This window comes from Pelmatolapia mariae, linkage group LG16_19 (assembly GCF_036321145.2).
Source record: "Pelmatolapia mariae isolate MD_Pm_ZW linkage group LG16_19, Pm_UMD_F_2, whole genome shotgun sequence".
NCBI classification, from domain to species: Eukaryota; Metazoa; Chordata; class Actinopteri; order Cichliformes; family Cichlidae; genus Pelmatolapia; species Pelmatolapia mariae.
This window is the reverse complement of record NC_086241.1, coordinates 22266898-22294626: the sequence shown is the minus strand read 5'-3', so window position 1 is coordinate 22294626 and position 27729 is coordinate 22266898. Positions and strand designations below refer to the sequence as shown.

At 39.7% G+C, this 27729-nt stretch overlaps 1 protein-coding gene across 4 annotated transcripts in view; it reads left to right on the top strand.

The window, feature by feature from the left end:
* Positions 1-449: 449 nt before the first annotated feature.
* The window catches only part of il1rapl1a (interleukin 1 receptor accessory protein-like 1a), a 168637-nt gene continuing 141357 nt past the window's right edge, over positions 450-27729 (top strand). For all 4 annotated transcript variants that reach the window (XM_063499033.1, XM_063499031.1, XM_063499032.1 and 1 more), the window contains exons 1-2: positions 450-1225; positions 22051-22152. In XM_063499033.1, the coding sequence (XP_063355103.1) occupies positions 22071-22152 (82 nt within the window). In that variant the 5' untranslated portion in view covers positions 450-1225; positions 22051-22070. The remainder of the gene's footprint in view (positions 1226-22050; positions 22153-27729) is intronic.

Below are 27729 nucleotides of genomic sequence, written 5' to 3'. Positions count from 1 at the left end.
TATAGAAAATAGAGCAGCTACATAATCACTAATATAAAGAGGTAAATATTTTCTAATTTCAGTCAGACTTCAAACAGTTGTAAATAAGGATGTTATAAAAGAGGGCAGCGGGTAGCCTGGAAGCTCCCTGATGTCTCTGAGATTGTGATGTTGGTGTTTCAAATTCGACAGGTGTCCGGATAACTCCTTTTAATCGCAGCCGTAAAACAAAGTAATAACAAGATTAAACAGTAGGCTGTTTATAATTCATATTTCCATTTGAACGGACATAATAATACTTTGAACTCACTTTATTTCAAGCTCCTCTCTAGCGTGAGGCAGAAGCATGCAGTTTTAAGTCCCTTCTCTCTTCCCTGTTGATCTCTCCTTTTCCGCACCTCCCACCCCCGTATTTCCCTTTCTTAACCCTGTCCACCTTTTCCCCTCTTCCAACAAGTGAAGAGCGTTTTTGTTGCACGTCGTCTTTGGCGCTTTGAATTGAGTTATCGATGTCTTCTGGAATTTCTCTCTCGCGCCATCCCCTCGTCTATTTTGCCGTTCAGTCGGCGATGATGGTGCCAGAGTGCAGGTGCAGCATGTGTTGGAGACAGCAGGGACGGTGTGTGGTGCACTAGGACCAGGGAGCGATTCCTCTCGTCGTGTGCATTGCAACTACAGAGGAGCTGTGGAGGAAACCCCCCCATCGGATCTGGCCATTATATCCATACATTTCTTTTCCACATCTCCACCGCGCCGCGGCTGAGTGGGGATCGCACCAATCAGCGAGCCTAGGATGGTCAAGCACCCAGGAGAGGATTAGCAGGCTAACCGAACACTATTTGCGTAAAAGTCAGCTGTCATATATTTTTTTCGGAGGGGTTAGTCGTTTGACAGCTTAGCCCCAACTCGTTTTGATGTTATGTTTTATTTGCTGTAGTAAAATCGTATTTTTTTTTCTTCTTCTACCCATCATCCGTTTTATTTCAAGCGCGCAAAGTCACATCTGCGTAGGAGAGCACTTGGCGCACTTATTCCCCAAAGGACAGAGACAAAAATCTCCATTCTTCTGTTTGGATTTAAACCGGACGATCGGCTGAATGGGTGACCTCGCCGAAACACAGACTATCACGAGCTTGCACACACTATATGGAAACCTGTTTTCTCCATTGACCTGGAGTTGTGATGTCCAAAGCCTTCCTCACTGACTGACAAACGGCGTCGTACCATTTTTGGAATCGAGTTGAAGGTAGGCCAGTTTTCTTTTTTCTTTTTTTGGCTTTTCGACATAACACGGTTTTTCTGACCATCTGATAAAGTTCGCAGACCTCATTTTAACCGACTCTTCTAATATTACAACCACAGATTGATCGCCCCGGTCTGTGGTTCTGTCGGACAGTTGCAGTAGTTAATCTAGAAAAAATACACGGTGGAGAAAGACTAATATACATCAGTTTTATAAAGCTCTGAGTCAGTCAAACGCTTTTAAGGGGAGAAGTTCAGCACATGCTGTGGAAACGATGTAATTGACTTCGAATATAGATTACAAAGGGCTTCAAACATTCAGGAAGCCAAAAGATAAATAATTAAACTAAAGATATGCGTCGCAATGTGAGAGGCAACCTCAGTGCCTGCCTTTTTTTGTTTAGTTTTTTTTCTTTTTTTGGGAATGAGTGTTCCTGTTTTGTGTATTTGGCTCACGATATGTTTGCTCATGAGCTCAATCATGGAGATTCCGGAGAAACCCTCTGCAGTGCAGTCTCATACATCGGGCCGCCGGGCTCACTGGAGCTCACAAAGGAGAGGATTTAGATAAAGGTGTAAACGAAGCAGCAGCTTTTCCTGAAGGCAGTCTACCAGTAAGCCTTATTATATGCACAATCCTGTCTTTATACGGAGGGATATGGGCTGCTGGTTGTACCGAGGCAATGATTTAGCCATAAAGGAGAGCCTCAAAAAAACACAAAACTTATTATGCTCTCTCTCTCTCTCTCTCTCATGTGTGTCACGTGCACACCCACACACTCTCAGTGATAGTTTGAAATGACTGTGTATGTGTGAGAGAGAGTGCGTCACTGTACTTAGGCTGTAAAGCTTAAATTGCAGACATATTTGAATGCCAAAGCTCGCGCACATGCTGTCATTATTTTACTGCCCGAACAAAGCTTATCCGCGTCATTACGCAAATGTAACCGTATTGAAATGACAGCTTAATCGGATTGGGTTCCTTGCCATTTTGACCTACTGTACGAGTTACCCATGAGGGACGAACAGCGCGGCCCATTGGGTGGAAACGTACAAATACCGACGCATGACGCAGGGACATGAGTGATAGATGATGATCCTATTTCTGGAAGTGCGCCTGGATTATAAATGCCTGAACAATTTAAGCGCTAGTGGAAACATCAAGAATCGCCATTCTTATTTATTGTTTTCCATGCTCTGTGTGTGTGTGTGTGTGTGTGTGTGTGTGTGTGTGTGTGTGTGTGTGTGTGTGTGTGTGTTTTAAACCTCACTACAGGCAGATATGAGGAGAGACTGTGGGTGGTCAGTGAGTCTTGGACTCATCGCAAGCGTGTTCTTCAAGTGAATACGCACACGCTGGTATTAAGCCCCCCCGGTCTTTCTCTCGCTGTCAAACACCCAGTGCTGCCTGGTTCGTCGCCAGGCTGCAGTTTGAGGTGACACCAAGCCGGAGTCATGTATCGTTAATCAGAGCAGAATTTTTTGTCTTTTGAAGTTTTTCAGATAACCTTTATCTATTGATGCTGGCAGTGACGATATCATCCGTGGGACTGAGGTGAGCCTCATCTCCAATTCACGCTGTTAACAAAGAAAGTCGTGAAACTGAACCGTCTCCGCGTCACGCTGAATTTTCAGTGTAGTTTGTGTGAGCACGGGGCCTCGCTAATAAATTCGTAAAGTCACTTCTGTCTGATGTTTCACGGTGCAGCAGATAAAAATGGCAGGCCGTCGCTCTTGCCAGCAGCACCTCGTCATAGGAGAGATGACAGGAACTGTCCGTGGTGCTGAAACAGACAGCTCCTTTGTTCAACTCTGGGCAGAAATGTTCGGTTGCTGCTGTAGGCTAACTCTCCTCGGCTTGTGTCACATTTTGTGTGTTAAATACTTGGACAGCTAGTGAGTCACACACACACATGTTGCATCTATCTATCTATCTATCTATCTATCTATCTATCTATCTATCTATCTATCTATCTATCTATCTATCTATCTATCTATCTATCTATCTATCTATCTATCTATCTATCTATCTATCTATCATAGATTGGGACAGGATCACAGCCTTTGCTTTAAATGGCATCATCGTGTCTGCTGAGTGGTGTTAAAATCCATTAGCTGATCACCATAAAGTGGGGCTTCTCTTGGCCATGTGAACAATTGTTTTTCTTTCTTTTTTTTAATGAAAATAACAGCTATTGACACCAGAAATAAGCCCAACACTAAAAGCAGGCACAAAGAGCAATTATGCCTCACTATGGTGCTGTAACTGTAAAATGTCAATTTCAAAGAAATAATCTCTTCTCAGTCTTTTCATATTTGCAACACATACACACACAAAATATGCTTTCAAATAAAACTTTTATTTTTAAGCCAGTTTTATCAGTTTTTCCAAAAATGAAGTACTTTCTTTATAACACAGATGATTGTGTTCTTGGGGGAAAAACAGCATTTCTCCTGCTTTATTTTCTTTTTGGATTCCACAGAGCTAAGCACACAAAGTCTCTTACCACACATTTGGTGCTAAAATGTGTTATAAACACAGTTGTGGCGCTGATATACAGCCCAAGTGGAAATCCGATTATCTCTGGTGGGGATGGGGGGTGTTGTGACATCTAGTGTGCGCTGAATGATTGACTGTACTGTTTATCTGTGATTACTAATAATATTCACATCAGTGTATCAAAATGTCATTATGTGATAACAATCTTGATAACCCCTACCAAGTTCAATAAAGACATGCTGATCAGTGCCCAGTGGGACCACAGCAAGCTAATTTGTTTGCGTGTTAATGGTCATCTGGTATGGGGGGAATCGCTAGTACAGACTTCTTGAAGTGGTCTTTCGTTGGTGATGAATGGTGTGTGCGTTTTCCCCTAACGCTGATTGAATTAGGCCACCCTGCAGTTCCATTGCTTTCCCTAGGAGCAAAGGCGATCCTGCAGTGAAGTTTATCAATAAGCGGGTGGATGGAGTGTAAGTGGTAGTGTTGCCGGGGGCAGACAGCCGGTCATGAGGAGGGGGAACACGCTTAGGGAGAGTCCCACTGATCACACGGCAGATTGGGAGCCCTTGGTGCTAGCGTCTGTCGGTCCCTGCCGTAGGGGAAGAATGAGCAGTGGAGCCACACAGAGCTGACCTAGAACCACACACTGGGCCAACTTCAGGTCAGCATCCTGGGTGAAGGCAGCTCAGTTTAGCTCTTTTTCTTTTTCTTTGTGGTTTTCTTTTTTTGGAAGCATTTTTCTGTGTTTCTTTATCACAAAATATTCGGTCAATTTACCACAGTTGTGATCAGGTGATGAACATGGTTGATTCAGAACAAAGCGTCTAGCAAGCGCAGCATTTTGATGGCTTTGTTTTGAAGGCTGGTTGCTTTGATGTGGACCCCCATGAGGCCACTGGCAGCTGAGCTCCCACTGTGGCAGATTGATATTTGTAATTTAAGGGAAGCTGTCACACAGCATCCTCCAGATGGAGAGAGCCGCAGAGGCACGCAGTCGATTAAACACGGTTTGTTTAGGAATAATCATTTTGATGTGGGAGCTGAGGATTCATTTGAGGCATATTGGCTCTAAGGTTCAAAATGTTCAATTATATCCTTACACACACACAAAATCACAGCATAATAACACATAGATGTAGCGTACAGAGTGGTGTCAGGGAACCGGAGCTTTTAGCCTGTCTGTTATCTGATGAAATCGTTCAGATCGCCACATCACAGCAGAAAGGACAGGTCAGTGATTTGTGTCCCTGCTGCAGAAAAGGTTGAGTAAAGGTTGCGAGCCAATTCATTAATTCACCCACTGGAGTGTGCGCACACATGCACATGCACGCATGTACTTGCATGCTGTTTTAGTCACTGGACTATTGGAATTGATATCTGGGGGAAGGGTCATGTTTTAAAGAGCCATCTTCTTCCTGTCACATTGATTGACAATAAAGGAACAATAAACATCTCAGAGAGAATACTGTTTGATTAACTAGCCTTCAAAGGAACCATACATGGACAATAAATCACGTTTTCATCTCACAAATTAGGACGATGGCATTTAGATGCCGGTTTGAAGACCTTCCAGCTTGAACTCATGACATTCATGCTCATAGGTCTAACTGGTAATGTCAAATCCCATGAGGAGTTTAAGAGCAGTAATTTATATATTTATGTGATATTATTATAAATGATCCACTGTTATTGTGTATGAAGTGTTTGAAAAAGGAGGGAGAAAATGAGGCTGGAGTTTGAAAATGCTAGAAAACATAATGTGATACAATATCACAGATATTGACAGTATTTATGACACATTAGAATATACATTTTGCCTCTGATATATTTTCATTGTAAAATGCACTCCCAGATCAAATATCAGTAAGATGATAATAGTCAAGATAGCATTAATTCATTTATCATTCATATCGACTTGGGCGTGGTGAAGGATGACGAGGCCAAGCTGATGCATCTAGACAATACAGCTTGGTATTCAAGCATCTTTAGTTCTATGGCCGGACTGGGCAACTGCAGTGCTGTACTCAGTTTTTAAGAATGCCAAATTTCTGTTTTTCTATCAGCCAGTCATTTACGCCCTTTCTTGTAATTATACCATTTTTTTCCAGTTGCTTCAGTTTCTCCCACCATAACAAAAAAGGGTAAAGGTTATTTAAAAATGAATAGATTTGATCCATGTTGCATTTTCAGTGCCAGTTCATAAAGAGTTTCAGTAGGCATGTATCACATTTGAGGTTAAAATTGTTAAAAACGCTTTTTATTTACTCCATTTACTTGTTTTGTTTAAGAGGACCATGGCACATTTACCCTTCCTTATTATCATGGCAGTTTAAATATATGTGGTGCTTTTGGTTGGTACTAATACTTAATGGTAGCTAAACAAGAATGAGGGTGCAGCAATTGAGGTATTTTACAAGAACAAAAGAAAAAAAACCAAATAATTTTGTTGATTTTGTTTTTTATAAATAGGAGATGAAGAAAAGTCCTTATCACATTTTTATACAGGTGAATAGTAAAAGTCCTTAGTCGACAGCAAAACAATGCATGATTATGCAATCAGATTAGGATGTTTAGCCACTCCAGCAGTCCTGAAAGTACGGCATATTTGCAGTGTAGGCTGGGAAACATTGTTTGCTTTTATGCAAAAACTCATTTGAACTGTTACCTCCTTATTCTACTACCAGCATGTATTTTCAGGTAAAGATAATCAAATAAAAAACTGAAATTTCATTTAATTGTAGGGGAATTACACCCTTAATCATGGACCTCATTATAAAGTTATTGTGTGTTTTTGAAATTAGTATTCTTTTTTCTTTACTTTCTCTGAAAAAGCAAAATTTAACATTCCCATCAGAGAACAGAATGACAGTAATACAGCACACTGCAGGATCCTTGACAGTGGATGCTTGAACATCTGTACTGATATCACCTCCCTGATAACCTCTCCAACATTATCACTCTCACAGCACTTGGCACAGATCCCACTTCACTGATTCCCTCATCTTTCCTTCATGCTGTAACTTTGGTCTGTCTGCCTCAAGTTTCTTTCAGGAGCACATTTTTAGAAAACTTAACTTCTTACTTTCACTCTACTTTGAAAGCTGTCAATGTAAACAAAGTTAGGCCTGTCAAGGTTGCTTTCAAGAGCTTGGCTCTTTAATTCAGTCACTCGGAAGCATAAGCTGCCAGCTCTTACAGTATTTAGATTAAAGTGGTGTCGATTTTGTACCTTCAAGTCACTTTGCTCACCAGATAAAAATGCCTTTATGTTTAGACATTTATTGAGAAAACTAATGGAAAATGGCCTGTACTTCTAAATCGACCAGAGAAGGAGATGAACATGGGGAAGAAAAAATGAGGAAGGCAGGTAGTGATTTAAGGAAACGGGGAAAAAATCTGCATTATCTGGAGGCTTGATGTGCAGAGAGCAGTCACTGAGGGGTGGCGATGTGGGGGTTTGGATATATAAAAGTTAAAGAGAGGTACACAGACTTGCTTTCAATTGCTAAAGAACCATACTCTTTAAGCTCGAAGGCTGGAATGCAAGTTTGAAAGCCGATTAAATATCTACATAAATCAGCCACAAAATTAAAACCACTGACAGGTGAAGTGATCAGTGATCGTCTCATTACAGTGTAGTGCTCTGGTGTTGCCCTTAGCACATGAGTAACACAAAAAAGAGACCAAGTAGTTCATTTAGCTTACAAACTAAAATCCCGTAGAGCACCCACAGGATACACCTGAAAAAGCCTGATCCATGCAGGCCCCTCCCCGTAATCCACAGGATCCAAAGGGTTGATCCAGTCCTGCCAATGTTCCAGTGCCAGACCCTACAGGACACCCAGAAAGGTCCAGTCTTCATGCCCTGATGGGTCAGCTGTGTTTTTGTGGCTCGAGACAGCCCTAACTTAGCACAGGCAGATGGTTTTAATTGTGCCTGAAGGTTGGATCTTTCAGGAGGGTGTAACACCAAAAATGAATTATTTAAGACTATTTTCATAAGAAGATTTACAGGGCTTTTTTTTAGCTCTTAACCCCCAAACATATTATGACTACATCAGTGCACATTTGTTGCCAGATAGAAGTTTAAAGAGTTTTATTATTTCATTTAAAAAGTCTTTATTTGTGTTTTGGATTAGGCTTTTTTCTCTTTTTTGATGGGAGCTGGACCATAATGGAGCCAATCAGGATTTCTAACATTTTAATTAAAATGCAATAATTGGAGTGAGATTGTGTTCCAGGACGCTGTCAATCAAATCTGATCAGCTGAATGAAGGCAGATTATCAGAATGTTTAAACTATTATTTAAACGTGTTAGCTTTAGCTTCAGTTTTTACTTTTATAATCATATATTTGATGGAAATGTTAGGATTTAAGGAAGAAGTCTAAGGGATTTAAGAAAACTGTAAAACTAGTTGTTTCTTTAAAAAGAAGAGGAAGAATTGGGGCTATGCAAATGTTTGAAGGATTTAGACTTTGTTATAGTGGTGCAAAACCTTTTAGGGAAGATGTTATAGTGCAATCATTCACCCTTTATTTTTTCTTAACACTCTCTCTGAGCAAAACCAAGGTTTGATTTTAAACCATGAGCACAATCTGGTTTCAGACTTAACCAGCTGTTTGAGTTTCCCTAAACCTAAAAACACTTCATCTCAGAGAGCCAAAATAAGACTCGATAGAAGAGATTAGAAAACAGTCATATGGCTCATTTTGCAAACCGACAAATGATCTTTTTCATCATATGATCTAAAAGGACGTGTTGCCCTCTCAGTCTCCATCAATAAAAAAAGAAACTCGGTCTGGACATTGTTAATTATTTCCCTTATGATTATGTCTGTCATGAGAACATGCTTGAATAAATCCTATTCCTGACTTTAAATGTATTAGGTTTCTCTTTTACTGTTTGCACGCTGCCTTTGGCCCTGCCATAAAATACAGAGGGTCGACCACACCGGCTGTAATGGAATCAATCTCTCAGCTGTCACTTTGCATTGGTCCTGGGCAAATCTCACCAGTGTCCCATGGGTGAACATGTAAGATATGCAATGTGAACGCTTCCAACACGTGTGCTCATACAGGGCACATACATGAAAGGGGTGGAGGGATGTAAAACAGAGAAATGCTCACACAGAGTGGCGCGCACAAGATTAAGCCTGGCAAATTGACTTGTCTTGATGTCTGATGAAATTGTATTTAAAGGTGTAATTTAATCATTTTGCTTTTGTAGAATTTGTGCGGAAAGTGAATCACAGTTGTAGCGCTCCTTAGAGACGTGGATGTTGGAAGTCTCAGAGCTGGCAGGTACTTGTAAGAAAGTGGTTCGAATTTTCAAGATCAGATTTGCTCACAACAGTGTAATTGTAAGCTGCGATCTCTCGGTGGACTGGCCCACAAAAAATAGACAGTGGGGGGGAAGGAGTGACTTTATGTCAATTTTCTGCTGCTTGGCTTGTCATCTTGCCTCTCAAATCCACTCTGATGGCCCTAGCTCTGAGCTATAAAGATGGGAAGACAAAAACAGACAAGGTCATGCAAGAATTGGCACGGGGGAGACAGAGAAAGACGCCGAGAGAGGAAAAGAGAACTCGAGGTGTTTCTACTGTTTCCTAAAGCTGAAACGCTCTGCCCTGTTGTTTTGTCAGCTGCAATGGTCTGTGTTATGGTGCAATGAGACCCCAGGGAGTGGGGACTGCCATAAATATTGCACTGTTCTGAGCAGCCGTCTCTGATGTGGGCTCACATTGTGCACCGGATGCTGGCCATTAGTGCTGTTGGTCAGTAATGAGTGGGCACCAGGGTCTTTAAAATAGTCTTCCAGTTGAGTTTACACAGACGCACACACGGGGCAGCAACTTAGCGCAACAGAGAGCTTCCTTGTCAGATGATGAGCAAAGATTTAAACTTTGGGATGTAGAGAACTCATAATAAACAAACACAAACAAAGGAAGCTGGGTTGATTTAATGCGTGCTGTGTTATAGTGAAGGGCCACTAGTGTTTGTTGGAGCTGACATTGCAGTGTGTTTTGTCGAAGGTCAATGACATCTATGGGTCTGTTCATCCTGGATATGCTTGTGTGTGTGTGTGTGTGTGTCTGCACACATATAGAGACACACACACACACAGGCCGAGTCAGTCCTGTTCTTGGCTCCAGCAGTGATCTGGCACTTCTCCTAGTTCTGCAGCCCCTGCCATGCATCCCTCTCTCCCTCCCTTTCTCCTGCTGCCTCTCCTCCTCCCATCCCTCTTTTCTCCCTCCATCCACACACCAGTGCAGATCAGCCTGCCCGGGCCTTGCAGGGTGTCAGAAAAAAGAAAAAAAGGAAATAAAAGAAAGAGAGCTGACTGGACTTTCACCCCAGCTCTCCCGGTATGCTTTCTCATTTCTGGCTCAGTTTTTAATGCTTTGCTATCATGTGATGGTAATATGGCAGCATTATGTACCCAAAATACAATATGCCACTCAAAAGATGTTGAACACATGGACTGTGAAGAGCCGTGACTAGTTACAGGCTGGAGCTGCAATCAACAAAGTCCATTCATTATTCCTTTGACAAAACCTAGATAACCCCACAGCAGGGATAGACACATGTACCAACACACATATAAGAATACCCTGTCTTAAATTTCTGTTTCAGTTCACATAAATCCTGTAATAAGATTCCATCTGAGATAAGTGGAGTGCTCCCCACAGGGCCCTTTCCCCTCTTGGAGACCCACAGCACTACAGAATGGATACAGCTGCGGTCAGAGAACAATCAATGCTACTGACTCTGTGTGTGTGTCCGTGTGTGTGGTTGTAACATGGATTTTAAATACTCTTCATGAATCACTAGAGAAAGCACATACTAGATATTAAATTTTAACGGCAACCTTGAATTTCCAGTAGCCTGAACAGGTTTTTTTTAAACATTTCCATGCTTTATTAGATATGTGGATCACTATATCTGAAAACACTGCACCATTTGCATAAAATACATATGGTAATTAATCTCTTATTTTCTTGAAAAAAGAAAAGGATGCCGGATGTGTGTATTCAGACAAAGAACAAAAAGTATACAGGAGTGCAATGTCCACTTTGGTTTAGCTGAATATTGTAGAGCATCCAAAACATTGATTTTAGAGTCCCATTGCATCATATAGTGCACTGTGGCCAGGTGGAGGTGAGTATGTTGGGATTCTATAGATGAGAGAGTGAAGGTCACTGGGATGTGCTTATGGGGCATTGCTCACATAAAACAGCTGGGGTAATACAAGGTAGAGTGTTGGTGTGTACAGCAAGAGATAACAATGGGAGCACATGTTCAATTAAACATATACCATCCATTGATCCATCCCTAGTAAGTGTGATACCTCCTTTGTGTGTGTATTTAGGTCTGGTTGGCTGCAGGTATTTTACTGCAACACCCAGATGGCTGTCATTGGTTCACTTAATGCTGCTGCACATATATCTTTCTCTGTCGAAACTGACAGTACCTCAGGCTCTTTGTAGGCTGTAAAGTCAAGGAAACAAGACAAGTTCAACTCTGTGACATACTGCCAGTAGTTTTGGTAACTCACACCTTGGTAAGTTCCTTTTTTGTTTTTGTGGTGTGCAATCTGGTTCCATTTAGACTGAGCAACGTCAGTAATTTTCATTTTGATAGCTGATACTGTAATAATTGAAAGAGTTAATTAATTCACATCAGTGGAAACGTTTCTTTAAAGGTTGTGTTGAGATGAGGAAGCAGCTTATCACTTGAAACCTTCTGAATGGGTGTTCTCCAGTAGACTTTCTTTGTGTACAGGCTAGGATGAGCTGACCTGCTGCTCTTTGTGGATTTACACAATAGGGATAGACAGTACATTGTTTACGATGTCTTTATATTAGGCACTATAAAGTTAGTATGAAGGTGGAATTCAGTGAATGGATCTAAGCAATATCAGCTTAACTTCAAATTCATCTCTGCTACACTTGATGTAATCTAACTCTGACCATGAAACCACAGTCACTGTCCACCGGTCGCACACAGTCCTTTACTGTGAATAACCACAGTACTGCAAACTAACCTGTTTATCCTGCACTAACCTGCAGAGTTTTTCATGCAACCTCTAAATAGCACAGTTAGTCTACAACAGGTTGTTTTGCAGCAAGTTTCACAACATGAAAAAAACATGTCACATGTACAGACCCAATATCTGATTTTAAAACAAGAGGAATTACATGTAAGCTTTTCCAGTTTATCAAATACCACGGAACAGTCCTTACCTTTAAATATGACCTCCCTTCTTCCTCTTTCTTTCTCCATTGCGGAGTGAAGTTAGGTCTCGTTTTTTTCTCTTCCTGTGAAATATAGCAGCTGGACCTTTAAGCTAGCAACACACTGTGCAACAAACTGTAGACACAGTTTGTGTGTTTGCTGATGTTTTTTGAGCTGATAGAAATGTTGCAAATGACCTACTTAAAAAATGTTACTCACTCTATATTTGCTCCTCTTCAGTAGGGCTAGCTAAATGCTGAAGTACTGTAACCGTAACTTATGGACACCTGCAGTCGTTCCGATGTTGTGAATAAAAATAATAATAAATAAGTTGAAACATCGGCCCACTTTAACCCCTGACGTTTGGACAGAGTTTTGTCTCTTTCATCTGTTGTTATGTGTCATCCCCTGGTGATTAATACATGAACAGGACTGCCTTTCAGGTGTTACTGTTTAGGCTCAAATTGGTTTGATGTTTGAAGGCTCGCAGTGAAGTGAAATAATAACTCCCTTCAAATGCCCTAAACCAAAAGTAATGAGCCTGTTTTGAAAATATAAGGAATAGAAAGTACAGATATTTTTTTAAAGTGCAGTAAAAGCAAGTAAAAGTTGTCAGGAAAAAAAATACTCAAGATATCTACAGATATCTGAAAATTCTACACAAGTACAGTAATGAAGCATCTGTACTTTGTTACTTCCCACTTCAATAAATTGCTGGAAACATTCCTCTGAGATTTTAGGCCATATCAATATATCAAATCGTTGCAAATTGCAGATTTGTCATCTGCCCATCGTGATGCAAATCTCCCATTCCAACACTGGCACCTGGTGTGGTCTTCTGCTGCTGTAGCCTATCTTCTTCAAGGTTGGAGTGTGCTGAGAGATCCTCTGCTGCATGCCTTGGTTTTAACAAGTTGTTATTCGAGTTACTCTTGCCTTCCTATCAGCGCAAAGCAGTCTGGCCTCATCAGACCTCTGACATCAACAAGGTATTTTCACACAGAGAACTGCTGCTCACCGGACATTTTCTCTTTTGCAGACCATGTTCTGTAAACCGCAGACATGGTTGTGTGGAAAAAACCTCAGTTGATCAGCAGTTTCTATTATAATTTTGCTTTGAGTTCCTGCAATGTGATTGACTGATTTTGCATTAATGAGCAGTGTATCTAAAAAAGTGGCCAGTAAGCATATAAATCAAGGCAAGATGCCATTCAGAGAACTATGGAAGCCCGTTTCCACCACAAAAAAAAAGGATCCATAACTCGAAATTTCGAGTTACTTTTCTCAAAATTTCGACTTATTAACTTGAAATTTCGACTTATTAACTCCAAATTTTGAGAAAAGTAACTCGAAATTTCGAATTAGCGCTGCCAATCAGTAAGCTATGTGAATGACGTCATTTCCTTGTTACCCGGAAGCTGAAGCCCTCAGGTACAAATACTACAGCTAAGCTGCCGGTATTACATCCAGTCATGAATGCACAGATTGCTGAGTATTTTCAGCATGGCTTCAAAAATGATGAAATCCTTGTGTTATTAGCTGAATCACATGGCGTTACTATCAGCAAACGTACTCGCGAATGTTGCGATCCGGTTTTGAGTGCGCGTTACTCTGCGCCATATGCTTCCGGGTAACAAGAAAGTGACCTCATTCACGTACATTACTGATTGGCAGAGCTAACTCGAAATTTTGAGAAAAGTAATTCGAAATTTCGAGTAATGTTTCTCCAAATTTCGAGTAATGTTTCTCCAAATTTCGAGTTACGTTTCTCGAAATTTCGACTTATTAACTCGAAAGTTCAAGAAAAGAACTCAAAATATCGAGTTATGGATACTTTTTTTTTTTCTGGAACCGTTTCAAAATACTTTGACAGATTTAAAACAAAATAAGGTTTCTAGACTAGATATGCACATTTTACTTCAGTTATACTTCAGTTAAAATATTGCACTGTGCACTGGACTATACGGAGATGATGAGATGAAGTGTATGTTTATGCAGCTGTGACGACTTTGCATACATACACATAAAAAATGTTCTTCTAATAAAAAGTGTTTGATATTACTTTTAAATAGCATGATAAACACACGAGCATGCTGGAAAACAACCACGGCTAGATGTTTCTTGAAATGTTTTTTGCAACAGCATGCTTGTCTTAATTTATGATGCTCTGATCCAAATACAATTGATTATGCAACTTACAGTTGGATTTTTCATTGGAGGTATCTTTCTTATCTGTTGTAACTCTTCTCAACCCCTGCTTCCTTATTTCCTCCACTTTCCTCTCCATTTCTTTTAGTTCTCTCTATTCCCAGCCTGTCCTTAGTCAAGCAGAGAATCGATTTTTAAACAGGCAGGACTCTGGGGACCGAGCAGAGAACCATTATTGGCCTCGTTTAGGCTCCATTGCTACTACGATGGCTTCTCCAGACAATAGGACAGACTGTCATGGATACCAAATCGTAAATGCACATTCCAGGTGAAAACCGCTCAGGCCAGCATTTCCTTTCCTCAAGGAGCTTTGTTTTAAAGGGAAAAAAACAGACATATACAGTCTTTTTAGACAACTGCAATGCCTCTCTACGCCCCATGTCACAATCAAAAGCAGGATGGGAATATAGCAAATGTATAGTCTTTTTTTCCCACGCTGCAAGCTACCTTTTTACCTTTCCAGCGCTGCCTTAGTTTTTGTGGAATTGCAACATATGGTGATGTGTTTCTACTGCAGCGGCTGCTGATTCCTCATCAGGCACGCTGCGCTCCTGTACAGCAGCTGTATGTCTGTCAGGCAGCTGAAGCGTGCAGATCCAATCAAAGTCCTCATTTTCTATCTCGGATTGAAAGTTTCCATGAAAGCTTCTGTGGCAGACCTTTTTTATGACAGATGTTTTATCTTGTCACAGTGAAGAGAGCACAGGTGGAATTAACACTCCCTCACTTCCATTAATTGTCCCCATAGTTCATGACAGTGAACCAGCATGCACAAAAGCAGCACCTCGCTTATTTGGAATTCAACCATCATTACTGTACACGCCAAGTCAGAATGTCTGCGGCGAAAAAGGTCGAATATAGTCAAGGTTTATCCAAGACATGTCCTGGATTGTGTAATAGAGTCCCAACTTGCATGTTTTCCTTCACACTTTTGTTTTTTCACACTGAGAAACAGAGAAAAAAAACTGAATTTGAGAAAAATTTCTATGACTGTCTCTCTGTCATATTTCTCAAAGTCTTTTACCTAGAGGAGAAAGTGTTTTGTTTGAGTTGTCGCACTTTTAGACAAGTGTGTTGACACTTTAATATATACTTGGATGTCCTCTAACTTCAGATGTCAATATCAGACTGCAGTTTGGCAGATGAAGGATATTATGCTCCACGCCTAAAAAAATCAGAATCAATTTAAGCAAATCAATAACCATTTGGGGATATTTTTATTCACTTAAGTTGATGAGAGGATACAATTTAGCAGGTACTTGACTAGAATCTATTGCTGCTGCCTGGCTACATGACTCGGGTATCATGAGACACTGATGTGTAAATTACAATGTGTATATAATAACTGTATATTTTTGTGTTGATTATACAATAATAATAATAATAATAATAATATGAAGAACTTTATTAATTCCTTACATGCGGACTAGAGGGATCTTATTCCAGTTAAAGGTCCCTTTTAAGCCGGCTAGTTACCAGGTTAGTGTCCTATTGTGTTTTAGATCTTTTGCAACCTGGGAACATATCAGCTAATCTGCTGACTAAGCCTCTAGGGTAGCCGGGCCAAGGCCTTCTCCTCTGTGCACCGGTCACTTTTTTATCAACGGAAACAAATTTTTAAAAGCTGATTAAAATGAAAAAAAAAAAGAAAGCAAAAATAGTTTCCGTATTGCACTTTGGCAAATTCATTCCGCCCTTTGCTCTTCGCTAACCACATGACATGCCTCATTGGCATTAAGTCACCATTAGTTGCTTTTTTTTATTTGTAAAATAGATTTAACAGTGTACTGTTTTGAAAGAGTTACTGATAATTGCTTAACATTTCAGCATGCATATTTACTATAATAAACTAAAAGAAAACATGTTTGCAATGAGAAAAGAATATGTTAAATATAACATAACGCCTACAGAGTTCACTGAACTGCGCTGAATCTTCATTGATGCCAGAACAAACTGTGCACATTTGAGCTTGTTCTTGCAATGTAGCAATTAGAGCAATAACAAATCAGAATAATATAATAGCCACCCATCCATCCACAACCTGGACATGTTGCCAGTCTATGGTGCAGAGTAAAAAGTGCTTTAGATGAAACTTGTCAAATATGACGTCAAAACATAAAGGCACAACATTCATCCATATTTAAAATGTTCTATGTTTGTGTGCACACCCCAGTTTGTTTACCATTCTGTGGAAGTGGTGTGCTTGCATTTGCCAGTGTTTTTAGTCTACCTGGGTGCCAGTTGTGGTCCAGCAGCCCCAGTGGGGTGTGTACACTAAATGGGTGAGGAGAGCGTTGGCCCCTGCTCTCCATCAAAGGCAGCATTGACTAGAAACATAAGGGCGTCTCTGTGGCCAGTCATCCTTGGACAGCTGACAATGGCCTGGGCATGGGAGACCTGGCTGAAAGCAATCAACAACTGCAGGAAAATGCTTCACTGCTGGTGGAATGTGTGTGAAGTCAGACCTCAACAACCCACGGCCTTTACTCTTGACCGATCATGAGCAAACGGCTTTAGTTTGCCTTGAAGCTCTTCTAATTAATTATATACACAGGACTGCATTTTATGTGCTTGAATGTGCTCTTTACGTGCATGTGCAGTCTCCGTGTGTTTATGTTCGAAGTTCAGAGAACAGCAGGGGTGTGGATTGGCTCAGGATCGTGTGGTAATTAATCTCACTCAGTGAAGAGGTGCGTGTTGGGACTGAGGCAGGGCATAGCTCACAGCACCTTGCTCGTTAGCTCTAACCACCTATGGCCAGCCTCTGGAGATTAACGAGGGCTGATCATGGTCAAAAGCGGTCAAATGTGTTTTAACGAAAGCTCACCTGGTGTACCACCAAGCTTATTTTTTATTCCGAAGCAGTGATTCACATTACAACTGCACAATGCCGCTCATGGGGCCTGACTCACACTGTGACACATCTGGCAAACAGCAGAGCAAACACACATGTGCGCGCAGATGCCACATTGAGCAGCATGAGGAACAGGTAAACATACAGTAAGCATAGTTACAGTATGCTGTGCCATTTACTAGCTATCCCAGCATGAATCTCTTTGACACAGTGACACATAGAAACACCTATGACTCATTCAGTTGTGTGTGTGTTTCCTTGTGCTTGTCTTGTTCATCTTCATCTGGCTGCTCTGCTTGCTGGTGTCGCATTTGATGTTAGCGCAGCTAAATCTGCAGATGAAGAGAAATAACGATGAAAGTTAGAGAGCTGCATTTGCACACAAATTCACGTTCATTTTTGAATAATTTAGACTTTCTCTTTAATTTAATTGAATTCAGTGTTGAACCTGCTTCCTGTTATCAGTAATGTCAGTCAGTTTATTTATCTCTAAGAGGGTAGCTTCAAAGGTAATTTTACAGTCACTGGCTGCTGATGCTCATAAATAATGCAGAGTTTTATAGAATAGATGGTGGTATACAAATACCGTATATATATGTATGTACACATTTCCATACACAACATCAGGGTTATGATCTGTATACAGATAAGAAAAATCTGTTGAAATCTCATTTAATATTATGCAGTTATTACTCATGTAATATTGATCAAAAAGCACTTGGCCTGTTTTTGTGTGTGAGAAAGATTAAACCCTTGTATTTGCAGCAGTGGGATACACTCATCATCTATTCCTGAAAATAAATTGTCCTACCTGCACTTAGCAGAGACAGCTAATGAGAGACCCTTGTGCTCTTTCTTGAAGAACTCGTCGTAATGAACGTCATACCTTGTTGGATAAATAGTCTAGGTTGAATTTGCCTCTTTAAATGTTCACTTTTACATATGTTATCTGTTTCACATTTTCACTTGGACCGTCTATTTTGTTATATTAGAAACAGTAGATGACATAATGTAGAAGTTAGAGCTAAAAGGAAGCAGCAGGGATAACTCCATGGACGCAACAAGATTTGGATAAATTCTTTTTAGGTCAGAGTCACGTCTTATGATGTACTTTACCTAAGACCACAGCGTGGTCTGCCTTCAAATTAGATTAAATCTCTAAATCACATGATCAATCACCCATGGCTTTCTATGCCAAGATGGCGGCGTTTTCCTTCTCTCTCTTAAGATGGCACAACTTCATCCTATATCAGCAAGGTGTTTTTGGCCTGTAATTACGTGAATTTGTGTGCACTGCCTTGAGAGATAAGAAAAAATTGGAAATGAGAATAACATACTCAGGTCTGATGGAAGCACACACGCACACACGCATAGACAACATGAACAGAACAATGGGGGTGTGTTAGCAACCAATAGCCTGAGGTGATAATTGAATTTGGGAGGAGATACTGCTATCCTGTAAGATACAGTCCCGTAACAATGGCAACAGACACTAAATTCCTCTGCTACTTTGTCAGGGGCGAGTCAGCAGGTGGTGGTGGGCCATGCCCCTCATTTTCTGGTAACAAAACAGCAGTCAAACGGCATGTGTGCTACTGTGGGTGATGATGTGTGCATGCTTCATGCATCGCTGAAGCGTGGATCTCACGCCATGCCTCTGTGTGTGCCTCCTCAAACACACCTGCTCCTGACGCCTCAGAGAAAAAGCTTGGCTCTTAACTATACAAGCAACAGAGCAGTGTCATATTAGAATAAACGGATAGTACATATTGTGATTCACTTACATGCTGTACTTTTATATATTTTTAATTTTTAAAACCATGAAACGTTTTTTATTGGGCACTTTGAAATTACCTTTCGAGCTTTTTTCTTGTCCTGGATGTTATATAGCTTAATACCTTCAGAAGAAGTCGGTCAGGCTAAGAAATGTTTACCTTGTATGTTTAAGTCAAACTCAAGCTTTCTTTGTTTTGGGACACTAACCATAAAAGTGTTATGGTGTACGTTTCCACTGAGCATCATAAAATGATGAATGAAGCGTCGAGGATTGCAAAAACATTTAATAGAGTCTACACTAAGGTAGTCAAAGAGCTGCTTTATTGAGTTTACATGCGGATGTCTAATGTGTGTAGTTTCACTCAGTCATCAGTCTGTCCTAAAAAGTACACTGAGAATCTGTCCGATGGACCGTTCTTGTTTTTAAGTTCCTTTTTTAGCTCTTTTGTGTTGGGTTAAACAGAGGTGACAGGAAATGAGGTGGGTTTTGGGTGTTTGTATGGTTTGTTAGGGGCTGCATGTGAAATGCACAATCCTTCTCTGTGTGTGAGGATAGCAGGCTGGTGATGTCATGGCTGGCAAGGCCCAAACTGAGATTGTGAAGGCGTAACGCGACCGGGATTCAGAGCAGGGTCACTAACATTGTTCTGTTGAATTAGGCTGTAACGGAGGGGCACCTCCCCATCCTGCACAAACCCGCCTGCCAATCATTTTGTTTAGTGAATCAACTTTTTACAACTAATTACGGTTTTGTTTTCTTTTTTGTGCCCGATGCCAACGATTGAGAGCTTAAAGCAAAAATATTAACAGGAATTATGGGACGATAGAGACCAGAGTTAAACTGATCATTTTATGGTTACATGGTGCTCATTTTAGCCTCCATGACAGTTGATGTAGCAGAATGCTTTAACACTGAATACCAGGCTGATCACATGACGTCCATTTACAGACCGCAGAAATACAGTGAGGACACTAAACGAAAGACAGACAGCAAGCTAACTATAGAGTAGACAAAAGAAAGGTACAGTATGTAAATAAACTACTACGCTGTGACAATATTAAAATCTTTCTCTGTGCATGTGGTCCCTTGACTTTTCAGTTTTTTACCTTTTTTGTTTATTTTTTAGCTTCGTCTCCCTTGCTGTTTTGAACTTAAACAGTATCGCTGCATTAGTTGTGGAATACGTTTATCTTTAAAGAGGTATAAAGTCATTAAGACTACTATAGTCTGGGGATATATTTCGGATAGGTGATTGCATAACCATAAACCATCATGGAGTTACAGCTGAGGCTAAAAACACACATTCACAACTCTCCAGCTTGTTGCCATTAAAGAAACAAAAAAAGGAGGAGCAAATCAGCTGTGGTGTTTCACAGGAATTTTATTGGCATAATGGTGTTTATTGACTGAGAGTTGTTTCCTAGCAGAATGTGAGTGAGGAGCAGAGAAAGGGTTCTTTTTTAAAGTAGGAGCTGTGAGTGCCGTGTAAACACACGCTGAGAGAGGCCCCTTTCATTAGCTATGCTAATCTGCAGGGCACGTGACTAGCTGTGGATTCCAAGGTCCCTCCTGGCTCTGTCTCTCTTAGTTTTTGTCTTCAAAGAGCCTATCTTTTCATTTCAGGTTCATTTGGTCAGTTCCGTGTGTGTTGTTTTATTAATTTCTATGCAGTTTGATTGAAAGGAACATTATCGAGCTATTGCTCAATCTTCCCATCCTGTCCTAAAGAATTTTGGTTATCTGGTACTAAAGACATACTCCTACACAAGTAGATATAAGAGTTTCTTTGCACCACGGAGTCAACTCTCGCCCCTCCTTTGTTATCCGTGCTTCAAAAGAAACAACACGAGGGATTTCTGTCTACCTTTGGATAAAACATAGGAGAAAGGAACTAGCAAGGAATAAAAAAAAATAAAAATCTTAGACGTGAAAGAAATTGAGCATTTTGGGAATTAGATTTCACATTCTTGCCAGGAGTCAGACATAGTAATGGGGAAGCAGAAGCCAGCAGCTGGCTAACTTAGCACTAGACTTAAAATAAGGCATAAGCTCCTTTATATTTCACTAACATTTCATTAACGGTTCATAAATATGTTTTATCTTATGTCATGCCATTAAAAAGTCTAAAACGAATGGAAATAGGAGACACTTTAGAAGCTTCTGGTCTAAAACAATGTTGATCTTAAGGAAATTATAATTTCATTATAATTTAAACAAGGCTTTCTTGTCCAAAATTTCACCCTCCTAACTGCCATCAGGTCAGCAGCAACTTGCTGGGGGTTTGAGTCAAATTATATTTTAGCCAGAAGCTAAACAAACACCTGCAAATGCACTCTAATTTGCACCTTGCATGTTTACCACAGTTCTGTAAGCGTTCATATTTAGGCATGCAAAAAGGGGGTCTTAAGATTATCCTAATCCTAAACATGTCAGTGGCAAATTGGGTGATGCTAACAGGTTAAATGGTAACTAATTTACTTCCCAATTGTGATTCTTGTTTGATGTCTCAAAAAATTTATTACATGGATGAATATTGCCATGAGTATAACCTTTAAGCTAATAAACAGTTTCTTCTTAAATTTATACAGCAGCTGCAGCACTATTTCAGGACCTGGCTATTAAGGGGTAATTACTACATGTTAGATTATGTCATTTACTCAGAGAAGATGAGAGGTAGAGAGCGAGTCACCTCCATTAATTAATATAATAAGCGTCGATATAAGGGGTATAGGTGGGATATTTGCTACATCACTTTGAGTCAGAAGGTGATCATTTTAAATTCCCTCAAGGTCCCACCTCCTCCCAACCCTCTCGGTTTTTAATGAAAACGGCGATTAAACTGGTCGTTCTTACACATGTAATTATTTCTTTATTGATTTGTCAGCATCTTATGGAATGGTGTTTCATGAAATATATCCCTTTAATGATAACTCGTCTGAATTTCAACCACGAAAGAAAATCACTCTAAGAATGACCCCCCGTAACCCCCCCAGGGGAATGTGGAAATTGGTATGTTGATCTAAGTGTGTGAGTATGTTTAAGTTGGTGTGCAAATATTTGCACAAAAGTGTGTGTGTGTGTGTGTGTGTGTGCGCGCGCTCTCTGTAGTTTTTGCAGAACATCCCTCCGCACTGACACTTACTCTTGTCTAGTAGTACAAAGAGGTACTTGATCTCATGTAATGGCAGTGACTGATGGCTCTTTCTCTCTCTCCTGCCATCCCTATTCTCCCTCCTTCGCTCTTTTTAGGCTGTGAGGACGGGGGGAAGATGAGACCTCCCAGCCCTCTGATGATCCTGCTGTACATCACCCTGTCCAAGAGTGTAAAGGTGGTCTCTAAGAGAGGCTCAGGTATTTTACTCCTACTTCTTATGTGCATGCACAGCCTCTGTGTCGCTTTTTTCATGCATGTGTGTGAGTAGACTCCAATGTTTACAACTGCTAATATTAATGGTTGGCGCCACTGGCTGATGTAATTTGAAGACTTATAGTCAATTTTAATGATGAAATTGTTTTGTGTAGTTGTTTGTTAAGTTCTGTCGGTGCGAAATATCAATAGTCTAGAATTTATGTTGCAGTTATTATGACTATTAGACTGTGTTTAGCCTGTGAAAATGTATTGTTTCTTGATAATAATTGACAATAATCCACCACATAATTCTGCAGGTAATTGCCAAGAATGTAACAATGGAAAGCAGTTCACCTGTTACTGCAGTTTTTTATTTTTTTGTATTTGTCTCTAAGGTGAGGAGTATGTGACTTGACACACAGATTTATAGCATAATGGAGAATTAGCAAGATCTACCTCAATAAAAAAAAGAATGACAGCTTCCAAATGATCCAACTGCTCAGTGACTGGGTCACCAAGGGTTAATGTGAAACTCATTATGGCTCTAAATGCCAGCAAATTGAACATCAATTGTGAGGAAATGCAAAGGTCAAAAAAGAAAATAGAGAGCAAAAAGACTGAAAGTAGAAACTTTTCATGACATGAAGTCTGGGGTGTAAGGAAAACAGCTGACACTCAACACTCAATGTAGAGCTTGTTGGCGGTGTTGGTGATGGTCAGAAAATCCTTTCAAACATTTATTTGATGTCATTTCTACATTAAACAAAATACTTTTCTATTGTAGCTAGTAATCTAACATTAATACTTGCTTGAATCCAGAAACATATTTGTTTCATATGTATGCTACTTATGCAAAGATTCAGTGAATGAATCTTTAGGATTTGAGAGAAGAAGAAATTCATTGGTTCTGTCTCTGACCTACTGTGAAAGTATGAAATGCCTGTTAGTATAGCATGAACACCATGACGGTGGTGTCCACAGCTGTCTGTGTGCATGTCCGCTAGGAACTGTAATCTGTTGGTCTTTGTGTGCTTCTGTTTACCTCTGTGTGGATGTACTGCAGCCATGCAGGCATGTCTGAAGATTTAAAACATGACCTTTAGCTTCTATATTTATAGGAAAGCACACTCCCTGGAGTGAAAGGGCAACTTATCAATGAGTATATGTGCTTTAATATCCAGTGACAGGTATTGTCAGTGACACAGAATGCAAAAACACTAACCTACTGATTAGAATTCAAATGTGTGTTTTTGCAAAAGGAGTTATTTTAGAAGCTTTTTGGCATATTTGACTAGTCACCAACATGTTAGCTAGCCAAACGGGCCAGCATGAGTTACAGTAACAATCTAATAACTTGCTTATATTTTATGCATAATTAGGCCGTTCTCAGAATTGAATCATTTCACTCAATAAAAATGTGTGAACTGAAAAACCACTCCACATAAGTACACTTGTTATAGTGTCAGCACAGGTATGCACAGTCTATTCAAAATAATGATTTTACCATTTTGATAGTAAGAATATTTTAACTTGACTGCTGTTGTGGCCTGGTGGATTGTTCACATTTTTTAAATTCTACAAGAAAAAAGTATCCAAGTTAATCAAAATACATTTATGAAGGTCATGTAAGAAAATTGTGTCTGCTCGTTGGTTAAATGTGCCATTGTGTTAACTTGTATGAATTATGCATCTCATTGATTAAGTGTCTATGGATCTCTGTTCCTTCAGACTGAGCGTCTGGGTTCTCCCAAACTGGATTTGAATGTCATCAACCCTTTAAATGGCTCAATACCACATTAATATGGATAGCATAGGTGCTGTCCTTCACCTGCTCATTGACCAGAAGTTCTGTATAATTTAGGTGTAAAACTGGTGTCTTAAATACAGTGTATCAACTATACCTACTTAACTAATCAACTATAGGGCACTGTGTCTCGTATATCATCTCATTTATGTGCTGCCACCATCAACATTATACAAAATTTCCACTATTAAATACCCCTGTCGCAACCTACCAGTAGAAAAGTACCTATTAGCAATATCTATGGGAGTGATAGCAACTGATCATGACCATTTAAATAGATGACACTAAACTACTACACTCCCACAATTAACAGGAACACATTACTTCAATGCAGACCCACACAATGGCTGTTGAACATCTCTGATGGAAATAGGCAGGGAAAATAAGATCTAGAAAGTTTGCCAACTTTCTAAACGCCCCTTGAAAATATACGATGCATATTTTATGAGTATGCAGAATAAAAATGATAAAAATGGTACATTCTTTTACGGCAGTGTTGTATTAAAGGCATTGGTAAATGCAGTCATTAAACTACACTGAACTTTAGATCAATAACATGTAAAAGTGGTGCTTGGCCTCGTACAAGTGGTGACCTTACTTACATGCAAATGAGAATGAAAATGATAATAAAATAGTCTATTCAAAATACAGCCAGTGTCTCAGACATTCAAAGTATACCTTGTAGGTCAAGGTGAGAGCACTTATGCATTGCTAGTGATGTGTTCCACAGTTCATCTTTGACTGGATAAAGACCGCGCCCACAAAGCCATTGTTTAAATGTTGTTTAAAAAATGAATGTTAGATAGTAGGGTACATGAATTTCAGTCATCAATTTGATCCTTTAATCAGTTTTGTAAGTGCATAAAAAATATTTATTGTGTGTTATTATCATCATTTTTCTGTCTTGTACATAATTACAAATAAGATTATAACGAGTTCTCTGTGTTATGCTTAGAGTACAGTCAGTCATTGAGTGTCTAAGTTGAAATTGCTTGACTCCATGTTTTTGCTTGTGTGTCCGTTTTGTATGACCCTATCCACATACACTAGTACCTGTGTGTTTGTATGATTTGGTCTGTGGAGGATTTTGGCATAGATCAGAGTCAGGATAACACATCCGGTCAATCGAGTATTCCTCTGGGTCCTTCGGTCAATTATTGATGGCGGTAAACTCAATATTACCTCTCAAGTGTGGGGTCAAAGACATCTGACTGACACAATGAAGGTAAGCTAGCCTTTTTGAAAGACTGTGCTCGCCTCTCTGCCAGCAGCTCAAAGGGAAGCCTGAAAGATTATAAAAAGATTATCAATTAAGTCATGGTGAAAATCAAGCTCACAAAATGGACACTGTCATTTTAGCTCTAATTTTTCTCTGTCTCACACACAAACTAATGGAACATCCAGCAGTACTGAATTTGGACAGTAAATCCATCAATAAATAATGCCTTTTTTATTTGTGTTCAAAAAGAATAATGAAAAAGAGTAAATAACTCATTGCTGCAAGTTTGTAAGGATAATATTAGTGTAGTTGCTTGCATGAAATTAACATTCCATTCATTATTTACCCTGAGCAAAATGTTGTTGTTTTTGCATCTGTTTCTCTAAATGGAAAATAGTGCTGAAAAATCTTTTTACTTACCTATTTATTTATTGTTTTATTTTGAATAATTGATTTTGCCCAAAGACAATTAACTCAAAAATGGTTTAATTGAAAAATGTATTTTCCTGCACCTTCAGCTTTGATCACTGGCTGCTGACAAACTGAAGAGAATTGAGGTTAAAGATGAAATGTAGTGGTACAGGAGATTAATTTGCAGATAAAGCCACATGATAGGTGATTGTTTTCTGGCTCAGAGGTTTGGGATATTTATCTTCTTGTGCTGGAGATGAAGAGATTGAGCACATGGACTTCCATGTCTGCTCTCAAATTAACAAATCACCATCCCTGAACTGGGTTTTCCAAACCAGTCCAAAACAGAAATTTTGGAAGATAAAGTTTGAGACAAAGAAAGAAAAGCTTGGGCTACTCTTCTAATGAATTGTTTGTGGGGCATTCTCTTTCCGATGGGAAAACTCTATTGTTTTCATAGGGTTACAGAAAGAAGAATTTGACTCCACAACCTTGAATAGTTTCGGGTAAGAATCAGTTCTGAGGGCTTGATTAGCCCTCAAGAGATACTGTATGAAGCAACAATACAATTGATTTTTCCCTCCCAATGTCTGGGTGTCATTCCCAGCGTTCCCCAAAATCCTATAATTATTCAATGTGAAGCCTGCATTTCCCAGAATAATGAGTTTCCCAAAGGTCTGAAAGCTGTATTTGTCTCTTTTTCCCTCGCTCTTTATGACACACTTGGTACTACTCATGCTTTTAATGACCCTTCAAGCTCAGAAGAATTATATATCAATTGGGGTAGACTATTGTTTTTGGTTTGTGTGGTGTGCACACCACACAAACCAAACTCCCCAACCAAAAACAATAGTTAACATGTGGAAGCAAGTATGAGCTGTTTATACACAGATCTTATTTTTTTGACCCACACATGCTGTGCTCCTGCAAATGAGGGTTTGTTACTCCAGGCATTGTGCTCACCTAGGTGTTATTTTGCACTGGAATGACCAAAGTAATGCTGACTCTGCCTGAGAGTCAATACTGGTGACAGAAACAAGCTGTCCATCAAGCTCCAGTTGTCTCTGTCTTGGTCTGACCTGGCCTAGTCTGACCTAAACAGGCCCGCCTCAGTTTCCTGGCCACAGATCGGCCCGTAAAGATCCAGACTTTAATCAGAGAAGACAGGGACTGTTTAACTGGGGTCTTAGTCTTCTTACAAACCCAATTATCAGTTTGCAGCTCGGTGAAAGAGACAATGAACACTGCGGAATATGGATAACAAATTTATAGACAAAACAACAAACCTCTTGGTCTGCACACTGCAACACAATACATTGTTAAACTGTGTAAAAGTAAAGTAAGAGAATGGGGATAGTCATCATTACACATGGTGAGTATTGCTGAAAGGATAGACGGATTAAGTCAATGGAAAAATAGAATTGTGACATTGGTGATCAGTTTTCTATTAAAGCTGTCAACTATATTCGACTATATCTTTTTCCTTTAATTAGCCTTCTCAAGCATATAAAGTGGCTCTTTTTTAAAGGTTGCTGTCATGCAAAATAGTTCTTAATTTAACATTTTGGACCATGGAAGCGTCCCATAGGAATATGTAATTTATTCCTTAATTTATTACAACACTGTACAGGTAAAATGGATCCAAAAATGTATCCATACGGTTGACATCAAGTAGACATCTTATATACATCTATTTTATAGGAAAATACCAAGTTACTGGTTTATTGGCCATATTGTATGTATTTTTAGAGAAAGAAAATACTATCTGTATTTGGTGAAAATGATCTAACCCACTGTTTTCTACTAGGAAACAATACAGTGGGATGTTTAATTCCTTTTGATCTACAGTGTCACTTCAGATATTTCTAGTGGACTTCATGTTGTTATGTTGTTGGGCAATTTTTACCATTTACACATCCTCGCTGGTGAAACAATATACTTTGTGTAGTGAGATGATCACTATCTAGCATTATCTATCCAGGGAGCATCCAAAGTAGTGTGCACTGTGTGAATTTTGGGCACGTCTGGACTGAAAACAAAATGCTAATTTAGACATTTCTCTGTTGATCCTCTCAAAGACCTTGTGGCACTGCACTGTCCACTGGACTGAATCAGAGTTGCAGCAGCGAACAGTCAAGAAAATGA